General features: G+C 34.2%; 1 protein-coding gene across 2 annotated transcripts in view; it reads right to left on the bottom strand.

Moving 5' to 3' along the window:
- LOC106868470 (non-homologous end-joining factor 1) overlaps positions 1-2,917 on the bottom strand; it is a 32,585-nt gene extending 29,668 nt beyond the window's left edge. Inside the window, exon 1 of one of the 2 annotated variants that reach the window (XM_014913740.3) lies at positions 2,352-2,917. In XM_014913740.3, coding sequence (XP_014769226.1) covers positions 2,352-2,549 — 198 coding nt within the window. In that variant the 5' untranslated portion in view covers positions 2,550-2,917. The remainder of the gene's footprint in view (positions 1-2,351) is intronic. The other variant, XM_014913741.3, reaches the window with a different exon arrangement.
- Between the last annotated feature and the right edge of the window lie 14,657 nt (positions 2,918-17,574).

Here is a 17,574-nt window from a genome sequence, read left to right as displayed (position 1 = left end):
AACTGTCAGTAATAACCTGCAGAGCAACAAAGAAAGGCATGGCTTCTCAGAGACCAGGTGCTACTTTTGACTCACCCTGTATATGAAGAACAACCAGTAAATTAAACAGAAGTACTTAGTAGTATTCATATCCAATCTAGCTATCTATCTTTAAGGACCACTTTGCTAGTCATTCTTATGGTGTTGATAAAGTACCAAAATGCTGGGGATCAATATTATCAACTAAAGGAGTAATCGAATACTTGTTCCTGATAAATTTGTGACTGTGGCTCTACATAGTCACTTGACTAGCTAAACATGGCAGCCAAATCTCTTAAATAATATGTTACTGTAGAAACAAAGCAAAAGGTTCCAAATGTATTATAAGTCTAGAGGGTGCTACTGGACATGTGTTGTTGTGCTGAGTATACCAAACAAGTTACTCATTTTAGTCTTCTATTAGAATTCTGTTCACTTTTATGATGCTATATAAGAATATGTATGGCATTCCTTCGATATTGGTCTACAGAGTGTCATTGTAAGGAGATGACGTCATTCACCCTCTTTTTCAGCTTAGCCTCTTTATCTATGTCATGAGGGGAGGTTTATGGGTGAATGAAGTTGTGTACCATTATTAAAGGATTGCATATATATATATCACGTCTGGTCTTATAGCCTTTTCCGTTTGATTTCCTGTCTTGTTTTCTGTCCGCCACTACATTCCTCCATGGTACAAATTTAATTTGTGGTCCGTGGGAAGAGCCATTTTAACGATGTGTCCTGCCCTAACTCTTTGAAACGCCAGTGTTAGAATGGTGGCAGCTGATGAAGGAAAATGTTCTTTATGTGGCCTGTGTGTTTTCTGTACTCTGGTTATTATTTTTTTGTCTACATTTTGTTTGCAATGTCTTGTACCCAGATATGCATCTATATATACAGGTAGATGTAGGTATGCACATACATGTACGTATATATGCATATACTCATTTATTATTTGTAGTATATATATATATATATATATATATATATATATATATATATACTGACCCTTAAGGTCGCGAGCTAGTAGAGTCATTAGCAAGTCAGGCAAAATGGTTAGCGGCATTTCGTCCGTCTTTATGCTCCGAGTTCAAATTCCAGCAAGGACGACTTTGCTTTCCATCCCTTTCAGGAGTTAATAACATAAGCACCAGCTGAGCACCGGGGGGGGGGGGTGTAATCGGTTTACATCCTTTCCCCAAATTGCTGGCCTTGTACCAGAATTTGAAACCAATTCATATATCGATCCCAGTACTTATACTTATTTTATCGATCCTGGAAGGATGAAAGGCAAACTTGTATTCAGAACAGGCAAGGTTTGAACTTAGATCGCAAAGGGCAATAACTAAATACTGCTACGTATTTTGTTCGACACTGATGATTCTGTCAATGCACAAAATATTCATTACTATTCGAAATAAACTCTGAAACGACGATTGAATAATATAATGATAGCCATTACTGAAATGTGATGTCCGTTAGTTTTATCTCACGAGGAACACTTCTCCCAAAATTTGGAAACTTTCAATTGGCCCGGTGACCCTATATCTTAGAAAAAAAATCGCATTCTGGCCGTTAACTCCGTGTTATTCCTTGTGTCAATGTTAAAAAAAAAAATCAGTATAAATGTAGAATAAGTTTGGTGATTAAGTAATTTCCTGCTGAAGGGGGCGTGATAAAATACGGTAGAACTACTTGCAGACGATATATATATATATATATATATATATATATATATATATATAGGGTAAAGAATTATTAATAAATTAATAATTGATAATTTTACCAAGTAGTTCGGTATGGAGACATATTGAAGTAGAAGAATGGCACTATCACGCTATTAGTGCCAGAAGAATTAGTATTTAACTGCTATTTATAAATTTCGGTATGTGGTGAAGCAACTTTTGCTGATCCCTTAATTATGTGTGTGTATATAAATATAAATAAATATATATATATATATATATATATATATATATATATATATATAATGGAGAAATTATACAAAATGCATCAACAGATGATGAGTAAAGCACCGGCAGTTTCATACTTAAATTTATTGCAGGAACTTCGTAGTGGCGGTTGGGGTAACAGTATTAATAAAGTAGGAGATGAAATTTGTAATAAGACTTCATTGGGTACAACACGTTTCGACCCACATGTCTATTACATATTGCATCTCCTATTCCATTAATACTGTTATATATATATATATAACAAATGTCGACGATTCAGTCTTTACACATCTATATGAGTATTACAACGTTGTTACTTGGCAATATATAAACATAAACAAACAAGAGAATAAGTAAATATCCGTAGAATAACTTTACCTGTAAACGTTGGCAACATTCGCTTTCTGTTAATGATTCGCACCAGTAATTAGTGAGGTCTGTAATCATGCATTCGTAACAATTCTCTCCAAAGCGAGTTTTGATCAAATAGACATACTCATCGGCTTGTAGGACACGCCATGGACAACATTTCAAATCCGGTTTCCATAAACTTCGCCATTTCGTCTCTAGATCCATTTGGGAACTCGTATACAAAACTTTCTTTCGTTTTATTGAGCTACTAATTCCCGTGAGAAAGCAAACATTCAACGAAGCACCTTCCTCCAAAATCTGTAAACAATCATAAACGACGAGGAAACTATTAAAATTAATTTTACATAAATAAACTCTATTATATTCCTTTTAGAGTTATCGAACTTGCAAACTCGTACGCTACTTGTGATGACGTTTATGTCATTTATCGTGACGTCATAACAAAGTATTATAACTCGAAGTTTTAACATTTATAAATTCCAGAATACCAAATCGAGGAATTCTTGAAACGGCAATTCTCACTCATAATAAACAAGCTTGCATTGTTTTTCCCCGCAGAATATGTTTACAATTTATTACATTTTTAAAGTGAATTTGTGACATCTACTTAGCTTATTCAACTAAACTGATATTTAAACAAAATTGTTACTGTACCAGACAACATACTTTGATGCATATTGTCCATCTCTGTGTTCTGAGTTCAAAGTCCGCTAAGCTTGACTTTACTTTTCATCCTTTCACTGTCGATAAAATAAGTTCCAGTTTAGTTCTGGGGTCAATGTAATCAACTAGCTCCCTATCCCAAAATTTCAGGCCTTATGCTTATAGTAGAAAGAATTATTAGTATTATATAAATCACAGTTTACCTTCTCTTAAAAGAAGAAGTAAACGGTATTTTAAAAAATTTTCCATTTTTTAAAAATTATACCTTTATGAACAAGTTAACCGCTAAGGGTTTCAGCATAAAGTGATATTTGACACAAGTAGCAATTTGAGAAAGACAAAAGTTACAGGTCACTCACAGGATTCAAACCACACATCAGTTTTCAAATTTTGGCACAATGCCAGCAATTTCGGGGGTGGGGGATACGTAGGTTCATTACATTCATTCTAGTGATCAACTGGTCCTTATTTTAATGACTCTGAAAGGATGAAAAGTAAAGTTAACTTTGGCAGAATTTGAACTCAGAACATAAAGATGACTGAAATGCTGCTAAACATATTGTCCAGTGCAGTAGCAATTCTACCAGCTTGCCACCCTAAACCATATATCATTTACCAGATGTCCACGCAACTGATACATTACTACTAATACACTACAAAACGTCTGCCAGTTCATCTTCTCAATAATGACACTTGCTTATTTTTTCTTTCTTTATTTATTTTGTATCACTGCTCACGACCAATTAGTTATAGGTTTTTAATGAGCCAATCTCTGGTTCACTCCATTTCTGATAGCAAGACTAATAAAAGAGCCTCCCCCACCCCTGACCTTGAATTTATTTTTCTTTCATTATTCTCAGTGTTATTTACTTTCTGTAAAATAAGTGGTCAGTTACTTAGCCTTTTGGAATCATTCATGGAGTTATTTCTCATTGCAAACATCAATTAGAGGTAGGCAATGTTCAAGTTCAGATATGTGAATTGTATTCCAATGTGAGTCATGTTTGAAGCATGTGTGAAGTCAGAAGCAGTCCAAATGTAAAACAGTTTCTGAGGCTGAAGAGAGAAGGCAATGACTTTTGAAAATTTTAATTTAAATGCTGCTGTTACTACTGAATGTAATTCAAGAGTTACTGTTGCCCTTAATAAGGACGCTGCTGATGCTGATAAAATAATTCACATGGTGTGCCCTTGTGGTCAGCTATCATAGGGGTGACAATCCCTTCTAGATTAAGTTATGGTGAGATTGGAAGTTTGAATTTTAAATCAAAGAGTAAAGAACAAAATACACTAGATATACACATTTCATATTTCGTTTTTTCTTATCCACTATAAAGATCTTAAAGTTTCAAGTCATTGGTAGCAATGTATAGTGCCATTTCATCATCATTTGAAATTGTCAGCATGCATAACCTGAGGCAAATGAATCACACTAAATTAAATATTTTATGAAGCCTGACAGTTCTTATAAAGAGAAAATTATTTATAGTTTAAAAGTCTTTCATAGGATTTTGCTTTTAATCTCATCATAGATTGTTAATAGTTCAGCAACAGAATTAGAAGAGAGAAAAAATGTACATAACGATGCTGACACTGACAAAAGAGGCTAAAAAAATAAATATTTTGCTGTTGCTGATGCTGAAGAAATAAATTGATGTAAAACACCATTCAACTCCCAGGATTACATTGATATAGTTTTATGAAATTAATTAAGATTATAATTTAAATCTTGAAAAGATTAAAATACATTTACTAAGTAATTTTAAGCTTTATGCTTTTTTCGTTTTTTTTTTCTTTGCTTGTGTTTTTATTATATGATATGAAATATCATATGTTTAACATGCTATTAGATATTTTAACATTTCATTTATATCAGGCACCTGCTGTGAGTTAACGCACAGGGTAGGTAGTAGGCATTAATAAAATAAATTGTCAGCAAAAAACTTTATCATTGTGATAATATGTAAAAATATACTGAAACCTTATTCTGGTGCTGTACCACCTAGACTGATACAATGCCATTTAGACTGATATTGTATCATTTAGTTTGAATTCATAACATTTTGTTTCATACCATAGGATTTGGGGCTTCCACTGTTCCATTGAATCTGGTATCATACCAGCTAGCATGCCACTGTACCATTTAGCCTGCTACAGTTTCATTTAGTTTAGTTCTGTTCTATTTGGCCTTCATCTGTGTCATTTGATGTACCACTGTACTATCTAATTTTGTACCATACCATTTAGTATTGTGCCATTCAGCCTGCCACTGTGCTATTTGGTCTGCTACTGTACCATTTAGTTTGCTACTGTACAATTTAATCACTATTGCAACATATAATCTTCTACTGTATCATTTGATCTATCACAATACCATTTAGTTTGTTGTTGTAGCATTTAGTCAAGTATTGTGCCATTTAATCTGCTACTTTAGTATTTAGTATGGTACTGTACTATTTCGTATGGTACTGTACCATTTAAGTGGCCTCTATGCCATTTAGATTGATACTTTCTGCCAGTGTACTGTATATCCTGTTACTATAGTATTTACTCTATCACTATACCTTTTTTTGTCTGGTACTGCACTATTTAACCTGTTTCAGTAATGTTTAGTCTGTCACTATACTAGTAAATCTCTCGTATCATTTTATCTGCCACTGTACCAGATCTTCCACTGTACAATTTAATCTAGTACTGTACCATTTAGTCTAACAGTATACCATTTAGCCTATTACTATCTTTAGTTCTACAAGAATAGGAAAAGCTGTAATAAAGTGTTCAAACTTGTCTTAAGTGTGTAAGTGTGGTATAGAAAATCAAATGGCCACAGTCCCTTAATAAAATTAAGCAGCTGATTTATTGTTGTAACACAGGAAACACACTAAGTATTGGTTCCCTAGTGTGTGTGTGTGTGTGTGTGTGTAGATGAGGAGGGGCATAAATATGTTATGGGTCTTTCATGTTTTTCCAAATAACATTGAAGTTGTTAGGTGTTCATTTAAAAAGTTACTGAAAGGTTTAATGACTAAATTCAATTCATATAAATTCAATTAATATACAGGTAACTCTTGCACCACAGATTCTCTGATTATGGAATTCTGCTCTTATAAAATTTGTAAGTTATTACCACTAATTTCAGGATATGGTCTAAAATTCAAATCTCAGGGAAATTTAGATTTTTTAACAGTTTAAAAGGAAAATCAACAATATGTTTACAGGTATAAAAAGTGCTATTTTGAGAAATTATATTCTCTGTGTAACACTTTTATAAACCTTGCTCTCTTCTCATTTCTTGCCTATATTGTTTGTACACTTTTGTTGCTTATAATCCTACTATTCAATTATTTAAATTTATTTATGCTTTCTCTGACTAGCATTTTCTTAAAGTTTTTCTGGCTCTTAACATCTGTTTGCATGCATATCCATTCCATATCTTGTTTCTTGTTGTTTGCGACAATTTTACCAGTAGTTACTCACCACTCCTTTCTCCTTCACATTATTTGTGATGCATAAATTCAACTGGTCTGAGTCTTATTACTAACTTTTATAACACAGTAATTCTCTCCACATTGTACAGCTCCCACCGTTCAAGATCAATACTTCAACCTTTTCATCTTCTCATTTACACTCTTGCTTCTGAAATAATAAAACGATTATTTTTGCTTACACAGAATATCGTCACTTTTCTCAGATTCTGCTGTTTTATTATTTGGTGAGGATTCGTTCTCTATAGTAACCACTGCTGGATTTAACTACTACTATGTACAGTACAGTGCATTATCCTTATTTGAGATGACCGAAAAGAGACTTGCAAATAGAAATGAAGGCAGTAGGGTAAAAGGAATTATAAAGGATGTAGGATGTTAAACTTGATGTCTTATGAAAGTTGGATTTTGGGCAAAATCAGTAAAGCTTGCAATTTCCACATTTTGACAATAAAGATAAACTTTGACCAACAGCTGAAGCAGCTACTCTGTTAAATGGCTGGATATTGTTTTTTCATAGATTTGAAGTGCTACTTAATATGGTGTGGCTCCTGATTGTGTAGGGATGATCAGACATGCTGAAAAACACATTGTTATGATGATTTGTTGGAAGAAGTACAATTTCTGATACAAAATGTTTTCTAACTAATAATGTCTAGTTTGAAAGGTTTAACAGGAGCCTTAAATTGTTCGACATTAAAATGATCAGTGAAGTTGCCAGTGGTGATTCAGAGGCTGTTGAAGGTATATATCAGAACAAATGGAATTTTTGAAAGTGCATGACTGCCAAGACTTTTATATATATAAAAGTCCATAGGTGTGATCGTGGTTGTGTGGTAAGAAGCTTGCTTACCAACCACATGGTTCTGGGTTAAGTCCCACTTCATGGCACCTTGGGCAAATGTTTTCTACTATAGCCTCAGGCTGACCAAAGCCTTTTGAGTAGATTTGGTAGACAGAAACTGAAAGACGCCCATAGTATATATATATATTCTTTTATTATTTACTTGTTTCAGTCATTTGATTGTGGTCATGCTGGAGCACTGCCTTTAGTTGAGGAAATCGACGCCAGAATTTATTCTTTGTAAGCCTATTACTTATTCTATTGGTTGTCAAGTGATGTTGGGGGGACAAACACAGACACACAAAGATATACACACACATATATACATACATACAAATATATATATGTATATATATATATATATATATATATATATATATATATATACGACAGGCTTCTTTCAGTTTCCATCTACCAAATCTACTCACAAGGTTTTGGTCGGCCTGAGGCTATAGTGGAAGACACTTACCCAAGGTGCCACACAGTGGGACTGAACCTGGAACCATGGGGTTGGTAAGCAAGCCACTTACCACATACCGACTCCTTTGGTTGTGTGTGTGTGTGTGTGTGTTTATAAGATATTTTCATCTATAAAAGTGATTGTACTCTTTTTTCCCCCTGCTTTAAAAATATTCCAGCAGAATGCATCTCATTATTTTATTTAAAATGGAAGACAATACAAAAATAGGTTTCACATATATTTATGCATGTGTTTGTGTGTCTGTCTGTCTTTGCCCCCTGCCATTGGTTGACAACCGATGCTGGTGTATTTATGTCCCTGTAACTTAGTAGTTCAGCAAAAGTGACTGGTAGAATAAGTATTAGGCTTACAAAGAATAAGTCCTGGGGTCGAATTCTTCGACTAAAAACCCTTTATGGCAGTGCTCCAGCATAGCCACAATCAAATGACGGAAACAAGTAAAAGAATAAAAGAATATATATGTGTATTATATTATACAATGGGCTTCATTGCAATTTCCAATTCCTAAATTCACTCACAAAACAATGGTCAACCTAAGGCTATAGTCAAAGATACTTGCCCAAGATGCTGTACAATGGAACTGAACCTGAAACTAATTGGTGGTGAAGTGAGCTTCTTAACCACACAGCCATTCCTGCTCCTAAAAATTATTTAAATATAGGATAAATTTTAATTAATTAAATTTCAGAGTTAAGTCCCTTGTGTTTTTTAACCAACATTTGTAATTTAGATAATAATTGTTATCATCATTAAAATTAAATGGTATTCTAAATCAAGTATGCGAGCATCCACTTTACAAGTTACCTTCAGAAGGTGACCTTGGAAAGTTATAATCCCACCCCATTCTCCAGTCATTCTTTTAAGACAATCCAACAGAATATTCTCTGAGAATCTGTCCAACTATTTGGCATAAACATCGTCTATTCAACCCATTATTAACTTTTCAATATTTATATGAAATTTCTTGTTAACATTTGCATTATTTAATGTAAGTGCAGACATCCTGTACATTACAGAAAAAATTGCATTCCTGAAAACCTTGATGTAATCTGGAATTCCATTATGTGAAACCTATTTTTATACTGACCTCCATTTTATATAAAATAATGAGATGCATTCCGATGGAATTTTTTAAAACAGGTGGGAAGAAAAAAAAAGAATACAATCACTTTTATAGATGAAAATAACTTTTAAACGCACATACACACATGCACAACCAAAGGCATAGGTTGGGTTGTGCGATTAAGAAGCTTGCTTCCCAACCATGAGGTCTTGGGTTCAATTCCCTGTGTGGCATCTTGGATAAGTGTCTTCTACTATAACCCCAGGCTGACCAAAGCTTTGAGTGTGGATTTGGTAGATGGAAACTGAAAGAAGCCCGTCGTATATATATATATATATATATATATATATATTGGGTTGTCCGGAAAGATTGTGTTGATTTATAGTAGTTATCTTTATGAGTTATTTGCCATGAAACCACCTCAATTCTGGTAAGAGGGTATTTTCAAGTTAAAGGAAAGATAGAAATGCATTGTGCAACAAAATGGTTCATATTTGGTTGATTAAAAATGTAACGGCAAGTATTTATTGACCTTTTTCTTTCCTTTAAAAACCAGCACGAACTTTCCGGACAACCCAATGTATATCTGTATATATATATATATATATATATATATATATACTGGCAAAGATATTTGTAGGAAGAACATTAGATAAATATACAAGCTAGATGTGAATAATCTAGGACCTAGTTTTTGAACTCTCCAAACTACATTTGTTAATGTAATTTTGATTAGTTCTCGTCAGCTAGATGTAAAAGCACCATTTGAGAGTGGCCGTATATAAGATTATTGATAGAATTGATAAATAAAAAAAAATAACTAAGAGCGTGGCTTATAGGCGCAGGAGTGGCTGTGTGGTAAGTAGCTTGCTTACCAACCACATGGTTCTGGGTTCAGTCCCACTGTGTGACACTTTGGGCAAGTGTTTTCTGCTATAGCCTCGGGCCAACCAAAGCCTTGTGAGTGGATTTGGTAGACGGAAACTGAAAGAAGCCCGTCGTATATATGTGTATATATATATATATGTGTGTGTGTTTGTGTGTCTGTGTTTGTCCCCCCAACATTGCTTGACAACCGATGCTGGTTTGTTTATGTCCCCGTAACTTAACGATTTGGCAAAAGAGACCAATAGAATAAGTACTAGGCTTACAAAGAGTAAGTCCTTGGGTAGATTTGCTCTCCTAAAAGCGGTGCTCTAGCATGGCCACAGTCAAATGACTGAAACAAGTAAAAGAATAAAGAGTATGACTAAAACCTTTTCAATTTTTAATCCTATACTTTAACAGCAAATTTTGTCTCAGTCAACTTTGTCTTTCATCTCTTCAAGTGTTTTATTGATTAAATATCAGTAACATAGTCATTTTATTTCAACTAACCATACTCTACTTCTGAGGAAAAACTGTTTCTCTGCAAAGAATAGAGTAATTTCATCTTAATTTTTCTTTTAAATTATTTCTTTTTTGTATTTGATTTACAAGATTTTTAACATGATATTCTATACTGAAACAGATACTTTTGTACTTTCAAAGGGTTATACTGCAAATAAAAGCACTTACACTTATTTATTGTCAGTGTTAATTAATCAATAATTTATACATTATTGATTTAATCTCTTTTGGTTTATCAAATAATTTTTTGCCATACATCTGTGACCTTCTTGCCAGGCATCATTTATACGAAAACATAAATTTATATTGAGATTAGCCTACATGAACAATGAAAACAAAGCTCACACACACACACAAACACAGCAATACAAACTACACTCACACACATACATGCAAGCACATACTAACACAATAAAGACCACATACTAGGCAACATATAAATTGCAAACATAAAATAGAAAAGTCAGCTGCAAAATCAAAATCATTTGAGGTCAAAGATGTGTGATGAAAAATTCTCTAACTCCAAAAGAAAAATAATGAATTAGGCGCAGGAGTGGCTGTGTGGTAAGTAGCTTGCATACTAACCACATGGTTCTGGGTTCATTCCTACTACTATAGCCTCGGGCCGACCAAAGCCTTGTGAGTGGATTTGGTAGATGGAAACTGAAAGAAGCCCGTCGTATATATATGTGTGTATATATATATATATATATATATATATATATATATATATATATATATATATATGCATATATGTATGTATGTATGTATGTATGTATGTTTGTGTATATGTTTGTGTCTGTGTTTGTCACCCCCAACATCGCTTGACAACTGACGGTAGTGTGCTTACGTCCCCGTAACTTAGTGGTTCGGCAAAAGAGACCGATAGAATAAGTACTAGGCTTACAAAGAATAAGTCCTGGGGTTGATTTGCTTGACAAAAGGCGGTGCTCCAGCATGGCCTCAGTCAAATGACTGAAACAAGTAAAAGAGTAAAAAAGTAGTCCATGAATACAACCAGTGTGTGTGTGTGTGTGTTTTATTCAAAGAATGACCCTCACAAATTACAATATTTTTTAACTGTTTCGATAACAGGAACCCATAAATGTTAGGATGTCTTCTGACTATATAAATATGATACAGTCCTTTTTATCTCACAGCTTAATGTGAAGATAATCTTTGTCATCAAATGGTTGATGGTGGGGTTTATGTGAGGTTTAAAAAAGAATGTTTTCTGCTGCAATCATCTTCTATGATGATGATTATGATTGATTAGGGATATTAAGATAGCGTTAAAAAATATTAGTGTCATAGAGTTTTCGGTGGTAGTGATGATGATGAAAATGATGGTGAAGATGATGAGTACAAAGATGAAGATGAAGGCAATGATGATGACATTGATAATATTACAATGATGATGACAGTGGCAAAGGTGGTAGTAGTGATGATGACAATGATGATGATGCTGCTGATGATGGTAGTGGAGATGATGATGAAGATGATGATGCTGGTGATATCATTGATGATGGTCATGTCTTAACTATGCCACTTCAAAAAAAAAAAAATAAAGAAATTTTTTATTTTTTATTTTTTTTGGTCATTGGATTGCAATCATGCTGAGACACTGCCTTGTATTTAGTTGAACAAATTGACCCCAGTATAAATCTGGTACTTATTCTTTCCCTTTTTGCCGAAGTGCTAAGTCACAGGAACGTAAACAAACCAACACTGGTTGTCAAGCAATGCTGGCATAACAAGCTCAAACACACACAGACACATATAATATGGGCTTCCACACAGTTTCTATTTATCAAATTCATTTTCAAGGCATTAATCAACCCGGGGCTATAGCTGGAGACACTGGCACAATGTACTATGTGGTGGAACTGAACCTGAAACTATGTGGTAGGAAAGTGGGCTTCTTAACTACACAGTCACACTGAATAAAAAAAATGGATAAAGAGATTTGGTCATATTTTCAATGCTTTTTGATCATCAGTCTGCTTGATCAGAGCTTGCCTTGGTAGACTCACTCCTTCAGTTAACATTATTATTAGTTAATCCTTCAGTTAACATTGCTATCTGGCTGGTCTTTGAGTTTTAATAGAATCCATCAATTTAGTAGGCATTCAGTCTAGATTTCTCATCTGAGAAGATCATTAAAAGACAAAAGCATGGGGTGAATTCTTACCCATGATTCCATTTTGATACATAGATGAGAGATTGAGCTCCTCTTGGACAGAAAACAACTCTAGTATTTTTTAAAAAACTTTTTCTACTACTGAGCCAGGGAGGGAAGGGTAGTGTTCATCATTATCATCACCATCATCATCATTTGATGTCCAGTTTTCTATGCTTGCATGGTCAGACAGAATTCAATGATGCAGATTTTCTATGTCCAGATGCCCTTCCTGTTGCCAACCATTAACTTTCCAAGCAAAGTGATATCTCCCATAGCCAGACTTGTTTTTCATGCTTGTTTACAATCATCACAATTCTCAGACCGGGCATTGTGAGTGTTTATTGAGCGAAAACACTTAAAGCTCCACGAGGCTCCGGCAGGGGATGGTGGCGAACCCTGCTGTACTCTTTCAACACAGCTTTCTCTCATTCTTACATCCTGTTTCTGTTGTGCCTGCAATTCAAAGGGTCAGCCTTGTCACACTGTATCATGCTGAATATCCCTGAGAACTACGTTAAGGGTACATGTGTCTGTGGAGTGCTCAGCCACTTGCACGTTAGTTTCACGAGCAGGCTTTTCTGTTGATCGGATCAACTGGAACCCTCGATGTCGTAAGCGACGGAGTGCCAACAACAATCATCACATATTGTCAAGACAAGGGCATATACAAAACACACACATACACAGAGTAAAAGTTACATGTCCAAGGTACCACACTGTGGGATGAAAACCAAGACTACATTGTTCAGGAGTAAGCATCTTAACTACACATCCATGCCTGCATCTCATGATTCTAATTCCTTCTTGAGCTTTCAAGAATGGTGGGATGGAGGGAATAATAAACTAGAAAACAATATTTATCACATACAGATTTCCTCTGCTAATGTGTACATATATCTATAATACAGGGTATTTTTTCTAAATCTTGGGCTATCTTTTTTGTGAAAACCAGTTTCCTGAAATCTGACCCCACTGTTCTTTCTTATCTCTTTCTTAGTTTTATTCAGTAACAGATACTTAATTTTTACCGATAGCATATGGCATATTTTCATCCAGTAGGAATCACTCATTTTGTATCAAATTTCTATTTCAGTGCAGATGCCTCTCCTGACTATGTTATCTGATATTTTTAATTGCTCAGGCATTTGCCTGAGCTGTTTCTCCTGCATACATTAACTAACATACACTCATAATCCTCTACACAATGTGAGTGGCCTCTCCTGCATACATTAACTAGCACTTAATTGTTTTGTAAGCATGACTCTAGGAATAAGAAGTTTGTTTCACAATTACATGCTCAAGTGTTTGATTATTCTGCACACACATTAGGTGAGTGGCTTCTGTCACAGTCTTGGACTAACCAATGCGTTGTAACTGAAATTTGGTAGATGTAAAACTGTATGGAAGCCTACTGGAGGGTCGTTTCCTCTTCTTGGAAGATGCTTAATATCTGTCACCAGTTTAGCACTACCACTTAGGGCTTGGGTAAATTTAGCAGAGTTCACTGTTAAAAGCAGGTTTCTGAACAGAAGATAACTTCTTTTCTTCCTTTCATCAGTTCTTAAAAGCCCTGTAAAAGGTCATGCCATGCACCTCCCTCTTTGATTTATTTGTAAAAAGAATACATTGACATCCACTCATTTCAAGCAAGGAAATCTTTATCTGATCTCCTTGAATATATTAACACGTGACTTTACACAATTTGATTGCTTCTTCTGCATACATTAAATAAAAACCATTAACTTCTAGACATTAACTAACATCCAGTCTTTTCTACTTAAGTTGACCTGTGTCTCTGTCCTGCACATTAACTAACATACATACACCTCTACATAATTTAATTCATTTCACCAGCATGAAATAACTAAAAAACATAGCTTCCATACAATTTGATTCTATTTCTACTGCATACATTAACTTACAGCCACTCTCTTGTATCAATTTGATCTGTCCTACGTTCATACATTAAGTAAAGGCCACTCACCTTTATATGATTTGATCTGCTTCTCCTGCATACATTAACTAAAATATGATCATATCTACACATTTTCATATAACTTTCTTCTACACATTAATTAAGATGCATTCCCCTTTACACTATTTTTAATTAAAAAAATCAACATAAAGACAAGAAATAAAGATATAAGTCATATGCCACGACATATGAAACATTTTCAAAAGGGATTACTCCAATACAAAGTGCTGTTCATGATATTTGCTGATGGCAATGATATAGTAGTGACAATCGAGTGGAGATGGTACGGTAAAAGGTTGATAATGTCATGGTGATAATAAAGTGATGATAGTATAGCAATGATAATGTAGTGTGATGGTAGGATGGAAATTGGTGATGGTAGATTCACCAGAACAAAAAATGCACAGTTGTAACAACACTGAGTGGTAGCAACGATTACTTAATCAAAAATCTGTCTTCTCATATTGGTAGTTTCTTCTTGTAATGACCAATTGGTACCAGTAAGGCTTTGTGTATTGAGCACCTTCATTCACATTGTTACTTCTTAATTGGAAGAGATTCCTATATTCTTTTATATGCTCCAGCCAAATGGCTGTGGCTATGTTGTCATTTTCATCACCTTTTCTGTCCATTCTTATGTACTGCCATTTTCATCACCTTTTCAATGTCCATTCTAATGTGATTGGTTTTTGTTGAATGAGGGAGTTTGATGTTGCTGCCCTCACTTATGTTTCTTACCTAGATAGAGGCTCATTGGAGATCTTAGACACCAGAAAATAAAGGTTCTTCTTGAAAACATCTACCCATACTCCCTGTAGTTCCCTCAGGCTTTTCAGCAAAATACTAAACAGCTGTGGGCCCATATTTTATTTATATCATAACTGTTGAACAATAATGTCATTTGTCACAGTTCTCCAATAGGACAACTTCAGATTTACTGCATTTTGGATGATGTGAATGACAAGAGAGTGTTTGTCTCTCAATACAGAATAAATATTACTGGTGACATTGTTTAAAAGGTTCCTGGTTCTTTGGTTTTCTCATTAATACTTATATCTTTTGATGTAAGAGCACACACACACACACATTTTTATATAAAACAAGTTTCTGCACAGTTTCCATGTAACAAGTTCCAACCCCTAAAATATTAGCCAACCTAATTTAAGCTGTTCTTAACTCTTGCTGTATTTTATCTGTCACCTGATTTTAAACTCACCTGGCTCTTGGTTGTTCTTAATAGAATTGACTCTGTTGAGAGTATGCAGTTCAGTTGTCTGGTGTAAACATAGCTTCATCCCTTCTGCCCTTTAATCTTGAAGGCCCTGAGAAAAAATCCTGTACACTGCCCTTCCTCCATTGAATAAATGTTTTAGAAAATGCTGGAGGAATTGTCGTGTTAACAAAATCTGCTCAATCCGCTTTTAATTTTAAAATCGTTTGAACTTATAAAAACAAATGATCTATGAAAGAGCTTCAGATAGTGAAACTATAGCACGCTAACATCTGTCAATACATTAATCAAACCACCTTCTTGATTAATAATCTGGTTAGTCGATACAGAGAAACAAGGTAGATAACAAATATTTCAAGTCGCTATTTTAACCTGCAAGTGCTCTCCCTTGTTCATTTTTTTAACCCTAGCAAGTGTTTCACCAACAATAATATTGTTGGTACATTTCAATGTACCGACCATTAGGACCCCGGATTTCTGAGTGGCATAATTGACAAGATAGGATCAATTCAAACCAGATAAAATAAAATTTCACTAGGCTTTTTTTTTTCTTATTTGAATGTTGCAATTTATCGAATTGTTTTGCCAACGTGTTCATCTTCGCTGATATACATCTGTAAATGAAAAATAATTCAGAACATAGATAAATGGAATAAATACTACAAGGCATGCTACTCAATACTCTAATGCCTCTGCTAATTCACCAACCGAATAGTATTGGGTCTTATTTTTATCAGCTGAATCGAGTGGAATAAAAATGTACTGTTGTGGTAATTGAAAAGAAGAAAGCTGATGTGAAGCTATATATAAATATATAACAAAAAAAGAAACAAACATAAATATGTGTATTCAACACATTTTTTGCCTTATTCCTTAATTTCAAATTCAAACTTCTAATCCTGCCAAATATTATTAGGAAATGATTATCTCCTTTGCATTAATTTCCCATAAGGGTCATCACATGTTCATATATATATATATATATATATATATATATATATATATATATATATATATATATATATATATAATGCATAATTTCATTTCATATCATTTCTCTGCTTCTTGAAACATCACTACTAAATTGTAAGCCAGTTGTCCTAACCTCAACCAATGAGGGAACCTGTAAGCGGTTACCTGATGTGCTAGAAATAGCAGCAAATCTCTACATTGTCACATTTTTTTACTTTCTTAAAAAAGAATGACAGTCTGGATATTGTGGTTTAGATACTACCTGATAAAACAAAAAGAACACAAAAAAACAACAAAAGTCTACCAAATGATCACAGGATAGCTTTGATAAAATTTTGGGCCTAAGAAAGAGATTCAGGTAATATATCGATTCAGGTGGTACATTAGCCTGTGGCCCAGAGAATTAATTGTAACCACCTTGAATTTTGAGAAGATTGTTTTGGCTCCCCCAAAGCTCAAAAGCACTCTTGTTCAGGCTTGTGAAATTTATCTCAGAGTCCCTGATCATAGGTGTGCTTCATTAGAACTCACCTGAAGAAATAACAAGAACCTCAGCCTGGTCTATCCTTACAACACATGCACACACACACACACACACACACACACACACACACACACACACACAAACACACACACACAGTGGATATTATACAGGAAAATACTATTGAGAAAGCTGACACCTAGAGAAAATTATTCAGGTGTGTTGTTGTGCACTAAACCTTGTGAATTTGAGATTTTTATGTTCTCTAAATTACTCACTAAGATAATTTGATATTTTAAAAAATTCTAATCAACAATTTTATATCTCTCCTAGCAGCATGAATATGAAGAAGTTCAATGTTTAAAGAAATTATGATGCTTCTAAACTAAAAAAAAAAGAAAGAAAATCCCCCAAAATGCTTAAATTTCAAATTATCCTGAAGTATTTCAAAGACTGACAGGCA

The sequence above is a fragment of the Octopus bimaculoides genome, chromosome 3, assembly GCF_046866305.1.
Source record: "Octopus bimaculoides isolate indiv1 chromosome 3, ASM4686630v1, whole genome shotgun sequence".
Lineage (NCBI taxonomy): Eukaryota > Metazoa > Mollusca > Cephalopoda > Octopoda > Octopodidae > Octopus > Octopus bimaculoides.
The sequence above is the reverse complement of the archived record's forward strand: the minus strand, read 5'-3'. Positions and strand labels throughout refer to the sequence as shown.